This window comes from Arachis stenosperma, chromosome 5, assembly GCF_014773155.1.
Source record: "Arachis stenosperma cultivar V10309 chromosome 5, arast.V10309.gnm1.PFL2, whole genome shotgun sequence".
In the NCBI taxonomy this organism is placed as follows: Eukaryota; Viridiplantae; Streptophyta; class Magnoliopsida; order Fabales; family Fabaceae; genus Arachis; species Arachis stenosperma.
In genome coordinates this window covers 22,226,816-22,247,518 of record NC_080381.1, presented here as the reverse complement: position 1 = coordinate 22,247,518, position 20,703 = coordinate 22,226,816, and the positions used below count along the sequence as shown (strand labels likewise).

Genomic DNA, 20,703 nt, shown 5'->3' with positions numbered 1-20,703 from the left:
ACTCACTAGTCATGAGTTTTCCAAACTCTTCACACAAGGATTCATTGGCCGATCTAAACACTATATCATCCACATAAACTTGAACAAGAAGAATATCATCATTAGATTCTTTGATAAATAAAGTAGTATCGGTGGTACACCTTTGAAACCTATTTTCCAACAAGAAGGCACTAAGCCTTTCATACCAAGCTCTTGGAGCTTGCCTAAGCCCATAAAGAGCTTTTGAAAGTTTAAAAACATGATTTGAAAATTCTTTATTTTTAAAATCGGGGGGTTGTGCCACAAATACTTCTCTATCTATAAAGCCATTAAGAAAAGCACATTTGACATCCATTTGGAACATTTTAAACCCCTTGTGGGCAGCATAGGCAAGAAGCAACCTAATTGCTTCCATTCTTGCTACCGGGGTAAAAGACTCATCAAAATCTATACCTTCCTCTTGATCGTAACATTGGGCCACTAATCTAGTCTTATTACGAACAACACTACCATCCTCACCCAATTTATTTTTAAAAATTCACTTAGTACTCGTTACCTTCTTACCATTTGAATTGGGTACAAGTGTCCAAACATCATTCTTTTCAAATTGAGCAAGCTCCTCTTCCATGGCTTTAATCCAAGAGGGGTTTTCTAGGGCTTGCTTTACATTGTGAGGTTCTAATTGGGACAAGAAAGCAACATTGCTTTGATCAACTTGCTTTTTGCTTGAGGATCTAGTAGTTACGCCTTGAGAAAGATCACCAATGATAAAATCATGGGGGTAACCCTTCAAAAACTTCCATTCTCTTGGCCTTTGAGGTAAGGATCTGCTTTGATGAGCTTCAACAAATTGTTCTGTTCCGGATTCTCTTACTGGCTCAAGAGACAAAACTGAAATGTCTCCTCCATCCTGACGAGACATTTCTGGGCAGATGATGAGCGGATAATTTGTACGCTTTTTGGCATTGTTTTTAGTATGTTTTTAGTGTGATCTAGTTAGTTTTTAATATATTTTTATTAGTTTTTAATTAAAATTCACTTTTCTGGACTTTACTATGAGTTTGTGTGTTTTTCTGTGATTTCAGGTATTTTCTGGCTGAAATTGAGGGATCTGAGCAAAAATCTGATCCAGAGACTCAAAAGGACTGCAGATGCTGTTGGATTCTGACCTCCCTGCACTCGAAGTGGATTTTCTGGAGCTACAGAAGCCCAATTGGCGCGCTCTCAACGGCGTTGGAAAGTAGACATCCTGGGCTTTCCCGCAATATATGATAGTCCATACTTTGCCCAAGATTTGATGGCCCAAACCGGCGTTCAAAGTCACCTCAAGAAATTCCAGCGTTAAACGCCGGAACTGGCACCCAAATGGGAGTTAAACGCCCAAACTGGCATAAAAGCTGGCGTTTAACTCCAAGAGGAGTCTCTACACGAAAAAGCTTCATTTGCTCAGCCCAAGCACACACCAAGTGGGCCCGGAAGTGGATTTTTATGTCATTTACTCATCTTAGTACACCTTAGGCTACTAGTTTTCTATAAGTAGGACCTTTTACTATTGTATTTGACATCTTGGTAGCTATCTTTGAGTTTTATGCTATCTTAGATCACTGGGAGGCTGGCCTCACGGCCATGCCTAGACCTTGTTCTTATGTATTTTCAACGGTGGAGTTTCTACACACCATAGATTAAGGTGTGGAGCTCTGCTGTACCTCGAGTATTAATGCAATTACTATTGTTCCTCTATTCAATTCCGCTTGTTCTTTGTCCAAGATATCACTTGTTCTTCAACTTGATGAAGGTGATGATTGTCACGGATCATCACCATTCTCACTTATGAACAAAGTGACTGACAACCACTCTTGTTCTACAAGCATATGAGGCTTAGTGAATATCTCTTGGATTCCTGATACACGATGCATGGTTGATCGCCTGACAACCGAGTGCTCGCCTGACAAACGAGCCAGCCATTCTGTGAGATCAGAGTCCTCGTGGTATAGGCAAGAACTGATGGCGGCATTCAAGAGAATCCGGAAGGTCTAACCTTGTCTGTGGTATTCTGAGTAGGATTCAATGATTGAATGACTGTGACGTGCTTCAAACTCCTAGCAGGCGGGGCGTTAGTGACAGACGCAAAAGGATCGATGGATTTTATTCCGGCCTGACCGAGAACCGACAGCTGATTAGCCTATGCTGTGACAGAGCATCAGGGACGTATTTTCACTGAGAGGATGGGAGGTAGCCATTGACAACGGTGAAACCCTACATGAGCTTGCCATGGAAAGGAGTAAGAAGGATTGGATGAAGACTGTAGGAAAGCAGAGAGACGGAAGGGAAGGCATCTTCATACACTTATCTGAAGCTCTCACCAATGATATGCATAAGTATCTCTATCTTTATCTTTATGCTCTATTCATCATCTATACCCATTTGAGTCTGCCTGACTGAGATTTACAAGGTGACCATAGCTTGCTTCATAGCAACAATCTCCGTGGGATCGACCCTTACTCACGTAAGGTTTATTACTTGGACGACCCAGTGCACTTGCTGGTTAGTTGTGCGAAGTTGTGTTTATGCCATGGTATTGTGCACCAAGTCTTTGGAGCCATTACCGGGGATTATTTGAATATGGACAAAGTAGTGATCACAATTTCGTGCACCAAGTTTTTGGCGCCGTTGTCGGGGATTGTTTGTGTATGGACAACTGACGGTTCATCTTGTTGCTTAGATTAGGTATTTATTTTTTTCGAAATTCTTGAAGATAAATTCTAGAGTTTCATGATGATTTGTTGAAATCTGGCTGGCTGAGAAGCCATGTCTAATCTCATTGGACCGAGGTTTCAACTTATCATCACAGAAGCTTGTTGATTTTTTATCAATCTTGCTTTTGGAGCAGTGATCTGCTAAGGCTTGGCTGGCCTTTGGCCATGTCTAGTGTTTTGGACCGAAGCTTTCTTTGAAAGCTTGGCTGGCTGTGAAGCCATGTCTAATTCCTGGACCGGAGTCTTAGACTAGCATTGCACTGATTCCTGGAATTCTCATTAAGAATTTTGATATCTTTTTCCACTTAATTTTCGAAAATCAAAAAAAAAATTTCACAAAATCATAAAAACCAAAAATATTTGATGTTTCTTGCTTGAGTCTAGTGTCTCATCTTAAGTTTGGTGTCAATTGCATACATTCATTCATGTGTCTCAAGAATCTTCAAGTAATTCTTGATGATTTCTTACTCTGATCTTTGAATTCTTTTGACTTGAGTGTTTATGTGTCTCATGTAGTGTCAGTAGTATACAAACTGCTAAGTTTGGTGTCTGGCATGCATTGTTATCTGATTCTTGTTGAATTTTGATTATTAAAAATCCAAAAATATTTTTAATTTGTGTCTTTTCAAGTCAATAATACAAAGAATTGAAGATTCAGAACATACTGCAGAGGAATTATACAGAAAAAGCTGGGCGTTCAAAACGCCCAGTGAAGAAGGACAGACTGGCATTTAAACGCCAGCCAGGGTACCTGGTTGGGCGTTTAACGCCCAAAAAGGGTGCATTTTGGGCGTTAAACGCCAGAATGGATACCATTCTGGGCGTTTAACGCCAGGATGGCAAAGGGGGAAGATTTTGTTTTCAAAATCAATTTTTTTTTCAAGTTTTCAAAGTTTTTCAAAATCAAATCTTTTTCAAATCATATCTTTTCAATCAAATGTTTTCAAAATCAATTTCTTTCCTTTTTCAAAGATACTTACTAACAATTAATGATTTAATTGAACATCTCAAGATTGTTGCCTTTTCTGTTGAGAAAGGTTTAATGTTTGAATCATATCTTTTCTTGTTAGGCAAGTCATCAATTTTTTTTAAATCATATCTTTTTTTTTAAATTGTTTTCAAAACATATCTTTTTAAAATTGTTTTCAAATCATATCTTTTCAATCATATCTTTTTAAAACCATAACTTTTCAACCAAATCTTTTTAATCACATCTTTTTCAAAAATAGTTTTCAATCAAATCTTTTTTTTTACTAATTTCAAAATCTTTTTCAAAAATCACTTGATTTCTTTTTCACTTTGAATTTTCGAAAATTATCAATCAATTTTTCAAAATGTTTTCAAAATCTTTTTAATTGAATTTTCGAAAATTCTCTTCCCTCCTTCTCACATCCTTCTATTTATGGAGTACTACTCCTTCTTAATGCACAATTCGAACTCTATCTAATCAAGTTCGAATTCTTCTACCTTCTTCTTCTATTTTTCTTTTCCTCTGACACCTCAAGGAATCTCTATACTATAACATAGAGGATTCCATATTTTCTTGTTCTCTTCTCTTTCATATGAGCAGAAGCAGAGACAAAGGCATTCTTGTTGAAGCTGACCCTGAACCTGAAAGGACCTTGAAGCGAAAGCTAAGAGAAGCTAAGGCACAACTCTCTGTAGAGGACCTAACCGAATTCTTCAAAGAAGAAGAAGACATGGCAGCCGAAAACAACAACAATGCAAACAATGCAAGGAAGGTGCTGGGTGACTTTACTGCACCTACTCCCGACTTCTATGGGAGAAGCATCTCTATCCCTGCCATTGGAGCAAACAACTTTGAGCTTAAGCCTCAATTAGTTTCTCTACTGCAACAGAATTGCAAGTTCCATGGACTTCCAATGGAAGATCCTCATCAGTTTTTAGCTGAATTCTTGCAAATCTGTGACACAGTCAAGACTAATGGGGTTGACCCTGAGGTCTACAGACTGATGCTATTCCCTTTTGCTGTAAGAGACAGAGCTAGAATATGGTTGGACTCACAACCTAAAGATAGCCTGGACTCTTGGGAAAAGCTAGTCAATGCCTTCTTGGCAAAGTTCTTTCCACCTCAAAAATGGAGTAAGCTTAGAGTGGAAGTCCAAACCTTCAGACAGAAGGATGGAGAATCCCTCTATGAAGCTTGGGAAAGATACAAACAATTAATCAGAAAGTGTCCCTCAGACATGCTTTCTGAATGGAGCATCATAGGTATTTTCTATGATGGTCTCTCTGAACTATCCAAGATGTCTTTGGATAGCTCTGCTGGAGGATCTCTTCATCTGAAGAAGACGCCTACAGAGGCTCAGGAGCTCATTGAAATGGTTGCAAATAACCAATTCATGTACACTTCTGAAAGGAATCCTGTGAACAATGGGACTAGTCAGAAGAAAGGAGTTCTTGAGATTGACACTCTGAACGCCATATTGGCTCAGAACAAGATATTGACTCAACAAGTCAATTTGATTTCTCAAAGTCTGTCTGGAATGCAAAATGCACCAAGCAGTACTAAGGATGCTTCATCTGAGGAAGAAGCCTATGATCCTGAGAACCCTTCAATGGAAGAGGTGAATTACCTAGGAGAACCCTATGGAAACACCTATAATTCTACATGGAGAAATCACCCAAATTTCTCATGGAAGAACCAAGAGAAACCTCAACAAGGTTTCAATAACAATAATGGTGGAAGAAACAGGTTTAGCAATGGCAAGCCTTTTCCATCATCTTCTCAGCAACAGACAGAGAATTCTAAGCAGAACCCCTCTGACTTAGCAACCATGGTCTCTGATCTAATCAAAACCACTCAAAGTTTCATGACTGAAACAAGGTCCTCCATTAGGAATTTGGAGGCACAAGTGGGACAACTGAGCAAGAAAATTACTGAACTCCCTCAAAGTACTCTCCCAAGCAATACAGAAGAAAATCCAAAAGGAGAGTGCAAGGCCATCAATATGGCCGAATTTGGAGAGGAAGGGGAGGAAGTGAACGCCACTGAGGAAGGCCTCAATGGGCGTGCACCAACCTCCAATGAGTTCCCCAATGAGGAACCATGGGAGTCCGAGGCTCAAAATGAGACCATAGAGATTCCATTGGACTTACTTCTGCCTTTCATGAGCTCTGATGAGTATTCCTCCTCTGAAGAGGATGAGTATGTCACTGAAGAGCAAGTTGCTAAATACCTTGGAGCAATCATGAAGCTAAATGACAAGTTATTTGGAAATGAGACTTGGGAGGATGAACCTCCTTTGCTCACCAAAGAACTGGATGACTTGTCTAGGCAGAGATTACCTCAAAAGAGACAAGATCCTGGGAAGTTTTCCATACCTTGTACCATAGGCACCATGACCTTCAAGAAGGCCCTGTGTGACTTAGGGTCAAGTGTAAACCTCATGCCTCTCTCTGTAATAGAGAAGCTAGGGATCTTTGAGGTACAAGCTGCAAGAATCTCACTAGAGATGGCAGACAACTCAGGAAAACAAGCTCATGGACTTGTAGAGAATGTTTTGGTGAAAGTTGAAGACCATTACATCCCTACTGATTTCATAGTCCTAGAGACTGGGAAGTGCATGGATGAATCCATCATCCTTGGCAGACCCTTCCTAGCCACAGCAAAGGCTGTGATTGATGTTGATGGAGGTGAACTGATCATTCAAGTGAATGAAGAATCCTATGTGTTTAAGGCTCAAGGATATCCCTCTGTCACCATGGAGAAGAAGCATGAAGAGCTTCTCTCAAATCAGAGACAAACAGAGCCCCCACAGTCAAACTCTAAGTTTGGTGTTGGGAGGCCACAACCAAACTCTAAGTTTGGTGTTGAACCCCCACATTCAAACTCTAAGTTTGGTGTTGGGAGGTTCCAACATTGCTCTGAGTATCTGTGAGGCTCCATGAGAGCCCTCTGTCAAGCTATTGACATTAAAGAAGCGCTTGTTGGGAGGCAACCCAATGATTATATTTTATATAGTTTCTTTTGTTATTTTATGTTTTTTGTAGGTTGATGATCATAAGAAGTCACAAAATCCATTGAAAAAGCAAAAACAAAATGAAAAACAGGAAGAAAAATAGCACACCCTGGAGGAAGATGTTGCTGGCGTTCAAACGCCAGTAAACCTAGCAGTTGGGCGTTTAACGCCCAGTCTGGCACCATTCTGGGCGTTTAACGCCAGAAAGGGGCACCAGACTGGCGTTAAACGCCAGAAAAGGGCAAGAACCTGGCGTTAAACGCCAGGAATGGGCACCAGCCCGGCGTTTAACGCCAGAAATAGCTCAAAACGTGATTTTGAGCAACATTTGGTGCAGGGATGACTTTTCCTTGACACCACAGGATCTGTGGACCCCACAGGATCCCCACCAACCCCACCACACTCTCTCTTCTTCACCCATTCACCAATCACCTCAATACCTCTTCCCCAAAAACCCCTCACCTATCAAATCCCATCTTTCTCTTCACCACTCACATTCATCCTTCATAAAACCCCACCAACCTCACCCTTCAAATTCAAACCACTTTCCCTCCCAAACCCACCCATAATGGCCGAACCCCAACTCCTCTCTCTCCTATAAATACCCTTCTTCAATCCTTCATTTTCACACAACCTAAACACCACTTCCCCCTCCTTGGCCGAAAACATAAGCCATCTCCTTCTTCCTCATTTCTTCTTCTTCTACTCTCTTCTTTCTTCTTTTGCTCGAGGACGAGCAAACCTTTTAAGTTTGGTGTGGTAAAAGCGTTGCTTTTTCGTTTTTCCATAACCATTTATGGCATCCAAGGCCGGAGAAACCTCTAGAAAGAGGAAAGGGAAGGCAAAAGCTTCCACCTCCGAGTCATGGGAGATGGATAGATTCATCTCAAGGGTGCATCAAGACCACTTCTATGATGTTGTGGCCTTGAAGAAGGTGATCCCCGAGGTCCCCTTTTCACTCAAAAAGGGTGAATATCCGAAGATCCGCCATGAGATCCGAAGAAGAGGTTGGGAAGTGCTTACCAACCCCATTCAACAAGTCGGAATCTTGATGGTTCAAGAGTTCTATGCCAATGCATGGATCACCAAGAACCATGATCAAAGTGTGAACCCGGATCCAAAGAATTATCTTACTATGGTTCGGGGGAAATACTTGGATTTTAGTCCGAAAAATGTAAGGTTAGCATTCAACTTGCCCATGATGCAAGGAGATGAACATCCTTACACTAGAAGGGTCAACTTTGATCAAAGGTTGGACCAAGTCCTCACAGTCATATGTGAAGAGGGCGCACAATGGAAGAGAGATTCAAGAGGCAAGCCGGTTCAATTGAGAAGGCATGACCTCAAACCCGTGGCTAGAGGATGGTTGGAGTTCATCCAACGCTCAATCATTCCCACTAGCAACCGGTCCGAAGTTACTCTAGACCGGGCCATCATGATTCATAGCATCATGATTGGAGAAGAAGTGGAAGTTCATGAGGTCATAGCCCAAGAACTCTACAAAGTGGCGGACAAGTCCTCCACCTTGGCAAGACTAGCCTTTCCTCATCTCATTTGTCACCTCTGTTATTCAGTTGGAGTGGACATAGAAGGAGACACCCCCATTGATGAGGACAAGCCCATCACCAAGAAAAGGATGGAGCAAACAAGAGACCCCTCTCATAATGAGATCCCTGTGATACCTCAAGGGATGCACTTTCCTCCACAAAACTATTGGGAGCAAGTAAACACCTCCCTAGGAGAATTGAGTTCCAACATGGGACAACTAAGGGTGGAGCACCAAGAGCATTCCATTCTCCTCCATGAAATTAGAGAAGATCAAAGAATCATGAGAGAGGAGCAACAAAGACAAGGAAGAGACATTGAGGAGCTCAAGCACTCCATAAGACCTTCAAGAGGAAGAACAAGCCGCCATCACTAAGGTGGACCCGTTCTTTAATCTCCTTGATCTTTAATTTTCTGTTTTTCGGATTTTAGTGCTTTATATTATCCATGTTTGTGTCTTATGATCATTAGTGTCTTAGTGTCTATGCCTTAAAGTTATGAATGTCCTATGAATCCATCACCTTTCTTAAGATTGTTCTTTATTGAAAAAGAAAAGAATTGCATGAATTTTGAATTTTATAACAGTTTAATTATCTTGATGTGGTGGCAACACTTTTGTTCTCTGAATGTATGCTTGAACAGTGCATATGTCTTTTTGAATTTGTGGTTCATGAATGTTGGCTCTTGAAAGAATGATGAAAAAGGAGACATGTTACTGAGGATCTGAAAAATCATAAAAATGATTCTTGAAGCAAGAAAAAGCAGTGAATACAAGAAAAAAAAAACCGAAAAAAAAAACCGAAAAAGAAAAAAAAAGGAGAGAAAGAAAAAGAAAGAAATTAAGTTGTGATCCAAGGCAATAAGAGTGTGCTTAAGAACCCTGGACACCTCTAATTGGGGACTTTAGCAAAGCTGAGTCACAATCTGAAAAGGTTCACCCAATTATGTGTCTGTGGCATGTATGTATCCGGTGGTAATACTGGAAGACAGAGTGCTTTGGGCCACAGCCAAGACTCAATAAGTAGCTGTGTTCAAGAATCATCATACTTAACTAGGAGAATCAATAACACTATCTGGATTCTGAGTTCCTAAAGAAGCCAATCATTCTGAGTTCCAAAGGATAAAGTGAGATGTCAAAACTATTCAGAGGCAAAAAGCTAAAAGCCCCACTCATCTAATTAATACTGATCTTCATAGATGTTTTTGGAGTTCATTGCATATTCTCTTCTTTTTATCCTATTTGATCTTCAGTTGCTTGGGGACAAGCAACAATTTAAGTTTGGTGTTGTGATGAGCGGATAATTTGTACGCTTTTTGGCATTGTTTTTAGTATGTTTTTAGTGTGATCTAGTTAGTTTTTAATATATTTTTATTAGTTTTTAATTAAAATTCACTTTTCTGGACTTTACTATGAGTTTGTGTGTTTTTCTGTGATTTCAGGTATTTTCTGGCTGAAATTGAGGGATCTGAGCAAAAATCTGATCCAGAGACTCAAAAGGACTGCAGATGCTGTTGGATTCTGACCTCCCTGCACTCGAAGTGGATTTTCTAGAGCTACAGAAGCCCAATTGGCGCGCTCTCAACGGCGTTGGAAAGTAGACATCCTGGGCTTTCCAGCAATATATGATAGTCCATACTTTGCCCAAGATTTGATGGCCCAAACCGGCGTTCAAAGTCACCTCAAGAAATTCCAGCGTTAAACGCCGGAACTGGCACCCAAATGGGAGTTAAACGCCCAAACTGGCATAAAAGCTGGCGTTTAACTCCAAGAGGAGTCTCTACACGAAAAAGCTTCATTTGCTCAGCCCAAGCACACACCAAGTGGGCCCGGAAGTGGATTTTTATGTCATTTACTCATCTTAGTACACCTTAGGCTACTAGTTTTCTATAAGTAGGACCTTTACTATTGTATTTGACATCTTGGTAGCTATCTTTGAGTTTTATGCTATCTTAGATCACTGGGAGGCTGGCCTCACGGCCATGCCTAGACCTTGTTCTTATGTATTTTCAACGGTGGAGTTTCTACACACCATAGATTAAGGTGTGGAGCTCTGCTGTACCTCGAGTATTAATGCAATTACTAGTGTTCCTCTATTCAATTCCGCTTGTTCTTTGTCCAAGATATCACTTGTTCTTCAACTTGATGAAGGTGATGATTGTCACGGATCATCACCATTCTCACTTATGAACAAAGTGACTGACAACCACTCTTGTTCTACAAGCATATGAGGCTTAGTGAATATCTCTTGGATTCCTGATACACGATGCATGGTTGATCGCCTGACAACCGAGTGCTCGCCTGACAAACGAGCCAGCCATTCTGTGAGATCAGAGTCCTCGTGGTATAGGCAAGAACTGATGGCGGCATTCAAGAGAATCCGGAAGGTCTAACCTTGTCTGTGGTATTCTGAGTAGGATTCAATGATTGAATGACTGTGACGTGCTTCAAACTCCTAGCAGGCGGGGCGTTAGTGACAGACGCAAAAGGATCGATGGATTTTATTCCGGCCTGACCGAGAACCGACAGCTGATTAGCCTATGCTGTGACAGAGCATCAGGGACGTATTTTCACTGAGAGGATGGGAGGTAGCCATTGACAACGGTGAAACCCTACATGAGCTTGCCATGGAAAGGAGTAAGAAGGATTGGATGAAGACTGTAGGAAAGCAGAGAGACGGAAGGGAAGGCATCTTCATACACTTATCTGAAGCTCTCACCAATGATATACATAAGTATCTCTATCTTTATCTTTATGCTCTATTCATCATCTATACCCATTTGAGTCTGCCTGACTGAGATTTACAAGGTGACCATAGCTTGCTTCATAGCAACAATCTCCGTGGGATCGACCCTTACTCACGTAAGGTTTATTACTTGGACGACCCAGTGCACTTGCTGGTTAGTTGTGCGAAGTTGTGTTTATGCCATGGTATTGTGCACCAAGTCTTTGGAGCCATTACCGGGGATTATTTGAATATGGACAAAGTAGTGATCACAATTTCGTGCACCAGCAGACAGGTTCTTCATTTGGGATAGATTTGGGATTTTCTTCACTGTCTTCCTGATTGACAAAATCTTCACAACCTGCATCATCTTCTACCACAACACTAGAAATTGAATTAGTATCACAAAAGGACATGTATATGGATTCCTCTATAGTTCTATGATCTTTAAGGTAAATCCTATATGCTTTGCTAGTGGTGGAGTATCCAACAAACATTCCCTCATAGGATTTTGAATCAAATTTTCCAAGATTTTTTTTATTGTTAAGCACAAAACATTTGCATCCAAAAATATAGAAATACTTAAGATTAGGAGGAGTTCCTTTCCATAGCTCATAAGGAGTTTTTTTTAACCATTTTCTAATGATAGTCCTATTAAAATATAACAAGCTGTATTTACAGCTTCAGCCCACAAAAATTTAGGAACGTTATTTTCACAAAGCATAGCCCTAGTCATTTCTTGAAGGCTTCTATTCCTTCTTTCAACTACCCAATTTTGTTGAGGAGTTCTAGGACATGAAAAGTTATGGGCAATGCCAAAATCATCACAAAATTTTTCAAAATCATGATTTTCAAATTCTTTTCTGTGATCACTTCTCAAATGGGATATTTTCAAATCCTTTTGATTTTGAATCTTTTTGCAAAGAGTGGAAAAGGCATGAAAAGCATCACTCTTATGAGCTAGGAAGATAACCCAACCGAATCTAGAGTAATCGTCCACTACTACCAAACCATAGTGTTTACCTCCTAAACTTTGAGTTCTTGTTGGACCAAAAAGATCAATATGTAACATTTCTAATAGCCTTTTGGTGGAAATTCCATATTTATGTTCAAAAGAGGATTTTACTTGTTTGCCTAGTTGACAAGCATCATAAGTAATATCCTTATCAAATTTAATATTGGGAATTCCTCTCATCAAGTTTTTGTTAACAAGTTTAGAAATTTGGTACATGCTTGCATGACCTAACTTCTTATGTCATAGTCATTTTTCAGATTCAAGAGAGGTAAAACATGTCACTTTTTGATCTTTTAAATCCTCAAGAGTCAATCCATACACATTATTACATCTTTTGCCTTCAAACAAGATTTCACCAGAACTTTCACAAATAACTAAGCAATCCAATTTTCTAAAAATAACTTCATAACCAAGATCACATAGTTGGCTAATGCTTAGTAAATTGTGTTTCAAACCATCAATAAGAAGAACATCATTTATGAAAGAAGAGAAACTTTTACCAACTTTTTCTATGACCACTATCTTTCCTTTTCCATTATCACCGAAAGTGACAAACCCTCCATCATATTCATCAAGCTTAATGAAGAAGGTTTCCTTTCCGGTCTTATGCTTAGAGCATCCACTATCCATATACCACATGTTGTTCTTCCTCTTGGATGCTAGGCAAACCTGCTCTAAGTGATTAGCATAAGGCATGTTTGAGACTTAGTTTCTGATTCTTCATCTTCATCAGAGTCATTCTCCAAGTCTTTCCAAGAAGCCATCAGTCCCTTCTTCTTCCCTTTTTTCGGCATCTCTTCCTTCTTCAGTTTAGGACAATCGAATTTGAAGTGCCCAGCTTCTTTGCAGTTATAGCAGATCACTTTACTGAAATCTTTCTTTGTTTTTCTTGAACTGCTTCCTTTGCTCATTTCCTTTAGCTTCACCATTTTCCTGAATTTTTTTGCAAACAAAACAAATTCATTTTCAGAAGAATAATCATTGGATTCATCATCCAGGGGGTCAGTAACAGATTTGAGAGCTATTCCTTTTCTTTTAGTATCTTTTTTTAAATATGTATTTTCAAATGCAAGTAAATTTCCTCTCAAATCATCACAAGTCATAGAATCAAGACCACTACTCTCAGATATCACTATAGCCTTAGTTTCCCACTCTTTTGTAAGACTTCTCAAAATTCTCCTCACAAGCACAGATTCAGGATATGTAATCCCCATAGCATCTAAGCCATTGTTGATGATGTTGAATCGTTCAAATAGTTCATCAATTGATTCTCCTTCCTTCATTGAGAACATTTCATATTTTCTGTTCAGCATGTCTATTCTGGTCTTCTTTACAAGGGTTGTTCCTTCATGAGTGATTTGAAGTTTGTTCCATATTTCCTTTGTTGTTGTGCATCTTGATACCCGTCGGTATTTCTCGAAGCTGATCGCACAGTTAAGTAAGTTGATAGCTTTGGCGTTGAGCTCCATCTTTTTTCTGTCTTCTTCAGTCCAACTGGCTTTGCCTTTGAGAGAGACCACACCATCAGCTCCTATAGTGGTTGGAAATTGAGGACCTTCAAGGATTATCTTCCAAAGTCTGTAATCCACTGATTGAACAAAAATCTTTATTCTTTCCTTCCAATAAGTGTAATTCTTTCCATTGAAGAGAGGAGGTATGTTGCTTGACTGCCCTTCTGTCAGAGTATAGGCTACCAGATTTGAGACACTATTTTCTGCCATCAGGATCTTTTCTCTAAGCTGCAAAGCTTGATCTCTTTGAGACCAAGCTCTGATACCAATTGATGGTAATCAGTGGCTAAGAGAAGTGGGGTTGAATCTTAGTCCCCTTTTTGCTTAGTAACACTTGCTATCTTTTAGAATGCTTTGAGAAGATATTTTTGCTTTTTGTCTCGTAACTAGCCAAGAGACATTTTCTTTTTGTCTCGCAACCAGGCAAGAGATATTTTTTAGTTTTGTCTCCTATGCAGCAGAAACAGAAATAGAGTAGAGGAGAGAGAAAATCACACCAAGAAGTATCCTGGTTCAGTTGCTAAGTGTAATGCAGCCTACATCTAGTCTCCATCACAACAATGATAGAATTTTACTATAATCTTGCATATTACAGACACCAATTCTCCCTAGGAACTGCCCTTCCTATCCGGGACAAGTCCAGAATCTATCCCCAAATTCGAACTTGACTTGGTCACTTACCAAGCTTTCAACTGCTAAGTGCTAACCCAACTTGCAAGGGAATTCTCACATAATCATGATACACAACACAAATGTACAAAGGACCTCTAGGACATCTATGGCTTTTTCTTTAATTTTGTACACTCTGCCTTTTTTTGCTCATTGACTTTTTCTTACAAACCTCACACTGTTTGCCTTTTTCACCATGAGACTCAAGACAGACAAAACTTAAAGAAAACACAAAATGAAAACATTGAAGGAGAAGAACTTCTGTTAGCTTGGGTAGCTATGAGAACTCTGTGCTTTTTTCTCCTTGTCTCAAGTCTTGGCTGTTCACCCTTATTATAGAAGGGGAAGCCTCCAAGGTTGAAACGGTTGAATCGAGCCAACTTCTTCTTCTTCAATCATCAAATCCGGTTCGGCCAGAGAGAGGAGAGAGGGAACCGAATGCAAAAAAACCAACATGCAATTACCTCTGCCTCACCCCTTCTCACCAAGCTTCATCAATCCGGGCTTTCCATCTTGACTTGCTCCCCAAGAAGGATTCCTGACCCTTGATGAGTCCTTGATGCTGGACAGCTTCATCTGCTCCACTTCTGCTTCTTCCTTCACGTAGCTATAGTAGCTACCTTCTGTGATGGTTGATCAAAAGTAGAGACGAGCCATACCCAAGGGATCTTCTTCTTTGACCGAGTTGGATCTTCCACCATTTTAGGCATGGTGATCCTGAGACTTCTTCACCACATCTTACCATAAGTGGCAAAGATCTCAGCCACGCCATATTGTAGATCTTTCTTTTGCAAGAGCCATCATCACCTTGGCCTCTTACTTGTCCATAGCTTTACTACTGCTATACCTTATCTCTGATAGCTTCCTTCTTCTTTTTTCCTGTGACAAGACCGCAACTAAAGAGAGAAGAGAGAGAAGAGTGAAAAAGCTATCAAATGGATTTGAAGAAAGATATTAAAATGAATTAAGTTTTCACTTTCCAAAATCCCAAGTTTAGTAACGTGTGAGAGTAATGATAGCAATCAAATCAAAGTAAGTTTTCTCTCTCATGTTACCAAGACAATTAAACCAAGTTAAAAGAATTTGAAATCCATCACTCATTGAGAAAGGCATCCGTAGAAGGCATGCTTTTAATTCAATTAACATTTGGATTCCACCAAGGTAAATGAGTGATCGAAATATCATGCTCCATTTCCCTTTTCTTTTGATTTTGGACCAACCACATTGTTGGGCATCAAATTGGTTTTCCTGACTCAATTATCTTACTAATGAAACAAATATTTCGGCCTCATGTCATATAGAATATTTGTACCAAGCTGAATATTACATTGGGCTTGATGTGATTTTTGACCCAACATAAATATGCACAATAACAAAATTATTAAACAACTATTTGTTAATTAAAGTTCAATTTAATAATTTTATAATTTATAATGTTTGATCATGATCAAAATAATTATAGAGTTTTTCAAACTCATTAGATGATATAAAGGATGACACATGGATGAATACTATAGCGACACATGATACAAACTAACACGTGACTAAATAGCATTGTGACACGTGGCACAATCATCCACATCAAAACGCATCACTAGTCAACACATTATCATACCATTACACGTAGCCAAACTATAGAACGCATCACTAATCAACACATTATCATACCATTACACGTAGTCAAACTATAGAGTGATACGTATTACTAACAATCTATATTGTCAAGTCATGTCATTATGCTATTAATAGAAAATGAGCTAAAAATTAATATAGTATACTTTTATCAATTTAAGTGACGTAATTAGTGTAATTAAAATCTTAAATACTATTTTTGTATACGATGTCAATCTCAAAAGATCATTTTAAGAATAATATATACCTAACTCGAAATAATATATACCTAACAAGACTATGTAAAGGATTCGGAATAAGTTTTTTACTTTTTTTATAACACGACAATGTAAGGCGTGGTGTATTTGAGAATTTTTATTTTTCTTCAACCGACACAAATAGGCATATATAGTTTGTAAGTTGTAACTAATTATTGTTCCGTAACTTAAAAGTTTATTTGGAACAAAGCTATGTTGTAATGTTGTACTTTGGCAGAGGCAGTATACTAACGGCTAGATTTGATTGTAATTATTACAAATTAAAGATTAGATAAAAAACAGCAAGAAAAGAAGAGAGTGGAATACATTAAGGCTTAAGAAAACAATGTGGTTGAAGTGAGTGTATTTAACTTGGTTGTTAAGTCCTCGTCTTCCCTCTGATCTGCATCTGCAGCTGTTCTAGTTTCATTTTAGTTCCAAACTGCAAAGCAAAAGTGCAATGAGGCTATTCCGCTTCGCTCTGCTTCTCTCCCTCACCGTTTCTTCCACTCTCTTCTGCATTCACCCTGTTCAATGCGACCACGGTCAGTACTTTACTCTCTTGTCTCTCTCCGATCAGTTAACTGCCTTGCACTTGTTATTATCATATATCATGCCTCTTTCGAGCTAGATCTGACATTTTTCATGCTGATCTTATGGAATATTTGTTTAATTTGTTGGACATTAGGGTGCCATTCACTGCCCTAATTATCTATGCATGCTCCTAAAAATCTTTGATCTGCTAATGGAATGTACTTGTGAATTAAAGAACCTTTTGATAGCTGCAACTCATTTAAGTTTAAGAGAAATGCCTTTTCGGATCACAATATATGCATTGATGTGATGCTGTTTACAATCTAATAATTAATAATATTCATGTAACCACGCTCATTAGATTTGTTGACATTTTGCAACCTTAACCCCGCTGCAGGTGAGGAAGATGAGCTTTTTCTGGAAATCAACAAGTACCGGGCATCATTGAACTTGACAACTCTGACCAAGAATGAAAATGCCAATTGCTTGGCAAATGAAATGGCGGACCAATTTAAGGATCAACCCTGCACAAATAGCACAGGTGCTAATACAGTACCAGGGACAGAGCCTCAGTTCCCCAACTATCCACAACATCTAAGAAAATGCCACTTAAATGTTTCCAACACAAGGGATGGATCCGTAATGCCTGCTTGTGTGCCTGGCCTAGTCCCCAGCCTTGTCCTCGACAATTTCACTCGATCTCTCTACTCCGGCAATCTCAACGACTCAAAGTATACTGGAATAGGAATTGGCTCCGAAGATGACTGGATTGTTGTTGTACTCACAACTAACACTTCTGAAGGAAGCTTTGTTCCTGGGACAGATGACAACAGTAGTGCCAATATCATTTCTAAATTTCAATTCATTTACTTTATAGTGCTCTTTTTAGCTGCTAGCTTTTTCTTGTGATGAACGAGAGGATGCTGTTCATATGCTACCACCATCAAGATCCTATTAATCTCATGTGAAAATATTGCTTTTTGTTCCAGCATTGTGCAATGCTAGACAGGAGGGCTAGATCTAGATTAGCGCTTTGTTATCATTGTCATTAAGATTTCTTTCTTAGGTTTGGAATATTATTTACATTTGCCAAATCAGAATACATGGCAATAAATTGTACCATTGATAGTACTTTAATTTTAAAATGGAAATTCTTTTGAGATTGTTCTTGTTCTTGAATGCACAGTTGCGAAACCATCTGGTTCAGTTTAAAGAAGAGTAAAATTGACAAGTCCATCTTTGCGTTAGAGGCATAAACATTAACCATTCCTTTGGGCACTTGCTCAGCTAGAAGTTGCAGAGCTGCATTCTTCTGTAATTCTCTTGCAAGTAGCCCTTGTTGAAATGAAATGTCACCAAGAGATTGATCTAAATGGAAACAGTCAATTTCAACTTCCCTAAGTTGCTATCTTGTCAACATTATTCAACAAATGATTGGTCTTGAAAATTGGTTCTCTGTGATATAGATCTCAAGGTTATCATTTTCTGAAGGAGTAATTTAGAAATAAATAGCTATACATATTTGAACATATAACATTAATAATCCTAATTCTTTTTTATGTATACATACAGTATGCTGAATCCCTTTCCTGTGACTTTAAAAACTTGATTTGTCTGCGTAAGTTATAACTATAACTAGATACATATATAGTCCGTGTTAGTTGAACATATTCATTTTTCAAAATCGACTGAAAGCTTATTTTGAACCCAAGTCCATCAACATAAGCTGGACCTACTCGCATTAGTTTTGTCCAGACTAATCCTGTTCCTTTCGTGGAATCAACAGTAGTATTTGGCATACAAAATGTTCAAAGTGAAGAATACTGGAATGTCAATCTATTCCTTTGAAAGGTCCCATTATATTAGCCGCATTCTATCCATTTGAATTGTTAGGTATCACATTTCTGTAAACTGTAACAAACAGAAATCAGTTGTTATCAACTCAAAATCCTCTAGGCTCTCTAATATCTAGTACATTTTGAGTTTGACCACGTGCTTCCCAAATTAAACACAGTGGACCCTGCTTAGTGCTTAGAAAGTAGATCATGGCAAAAATCTACATTAAATTCTTTTTGTTCCCCACAGTTAATCAAGGCGATCAATTTGGATCCTCTCTACAATATATATCTTTTTTCAAAACTAGTGTCTTGGTCAAAAAAATATTCAAAAGCTGCACTTTCTCATGATATCCTTTTTCTTTTTTTTTTTTTTTAAAGCTCTTTTATTAGCAGGACCCTTAACAATGAAATAACATGGTAGAAAAGAAATTAAATTTGTGAACAAGGGGTTGGATTTTATTTGAATTATAGGAAATTAAAGGACTAAAGTGAATGATAAGATGTTTGTGCTGGTTGAAGTGGACGGGTCTTCTTTTTCTATTGGATAGCCTCTGGACGTGATACACCTAGCTAGATTCTGAAGAGACCAGCATGATTTCAGAGAAATCAATATATCAAACGAGATTAAATATATAAAAAAGATAGATTTTGCTTTCTTTGATACACTCCACCGCACCCAAAATTAAAGTTTGTATTGTTGGTACACCCAACTAACTGTTCAATGCTTTTCACCGCTAGGGTAAACATGGATCCGATCGGAATTGGATATCGAATATATTCGCAAAATACAAATATTTTTAAAAATTATTTTTATTAAAAAATATCAATAAATTTTTTTTTTAAATATATTTATTCTTAAAATAATATTAAACATATTTTTTTTAAATAATAAATTAAAATAATAAAGCATATATAATAGTTATTAGTTGAAATAAAACATAAAAAGAATATTTACTTATTTATTTTTTTATTTTTGTGGATACGCGGATATGCGGATCGGATACGTGGATACCTACCCAAAATTCGCAATCCGGTTCTATTAGTGTGCAGATCTGATCCAATCCGATAACCTTGGGAATCGGATCTATATCCGCAAATTTCGGATTGAATTTAAATAAATACTGTGAATATACAGATTAGATCCGATCCATAAACACTCCTACCGCCGGCCATGGTTATAAACTTGATGTCGATGCGATTTAGACATATACAATACATATGCTTGTACAATTTCACCAGTTATAAGATTAATCGATGAAGTATGACTTGGTCATTTTAGCAATATCCCTAAAATATAAAAGGAAAATTTTGTTGTTTAATTTTAATGAGTATAGACTATGAACCAAACATCTTTCCGTTTATTCGATCTGTTACTTTTATGAATTATTGATTTATTAAATAAAAATAAAAAATACAATTAAAAAAGTGTATTAATAAATTTTAATAAACTGACTATATTAATACACAGATAAATAAATTTATTTTATTTTTATACAATATATTTTAGATAAATGAATAAATATAGAACTATCAAAACTAAACAAAATATATTTATTTATTTATATATTAATATATTTTTTATTTATTAAAATCTATCAATTTTCTTCTTCCATTACATCTTTTAATTTTTATTTAATAAAATCAAATTATTAATAAAAATAATAAATCTAATACAGACGAAATTATTTAAACTCATTTAGTCATTTTAAACACGTTATAATTTTAATTTTGTATATATATAAATTTAGTTTTTCATACCTCATCCACCAACTCCTCCGATCCACAAACAATAAAAACAGAAAAAACAAAGTACAAAAGAAAGAGAAAGGACACATCGAGGAATCATCTCAAAATATTGTGAATATGGTCCAAAGCATGGTGTTGGTGTAGGGGACCATTTTGAACAACATAATGCTTAAAAAAGGAAAAGGAAAAGAAAATGATTAATAGTTTGTCAATCGTGCTACCAATGTGTCTTCATTATTCTCATGGACATGGATATATTTTCTCTTCTGTATATAACTATATATACGTTAATTAGTTAGGTGCTATCTATGCCTTTCACCTCCTAGCATGGCAAAAAAAATCTGTTTGAGTTGCTTGTGACAAATATCATTTGAAAAAAATTGCAAGGACTAACGATTTTAATTTATATTGACTAATAGTCCAACACTTTTAATTCGATACTTATGTTTTTAGTCAATATTTTTAAATATTATTATTGATTAATTATTAGATAAAAACAATAAATTATACTACTTCTATAGAATTGCTTATAGAAT

General features: G+C 37.7%; 1 protein-coding gene and 1 non-coding gene across 2 annotated transcripts; one reads left to right on the top strand and one right to left on the bottom strand.

The window, feature by feature from the left end:
- Positions 1 to 4,840: 4,840 nt before the first annotated feature.
- Positions 4,841 to 4,948, bottom strand: LOC130984432 (small nucleolar RNA R71). Its single transcript, XR_009088370.1, has one exon. It is a non-coding gene; the product is annotated as a small nucleolar RNA R71 (small nucleolar RNA).
- Positions 4,949 to 16,354: 11,406 nt separating this feature from the next.
- On the top strand, positions 16,355 to 17,727 carry LOC130982507 (uncharacterized GPI-anchored protein At3g06035-like). The gene is made up of 2 exons (XM_057906541.1): positions 16,355 to 16,594; positions 16,981 to 17,727. Exons 1-2 carry the CDS (start codon positions 16,510 to 16,512, stop codon positions 17,490 to 17,492), a joined length of 597 nt encoding a protein of 198 aa, XP_057762524.1. The 5' UTR covers positions 16,355 to 16,509; the 3' UTR covers positions 17,493 to 17,727.
- Positions 17,728 to 20,703: the final 2,976 nt, after the last annotated feature.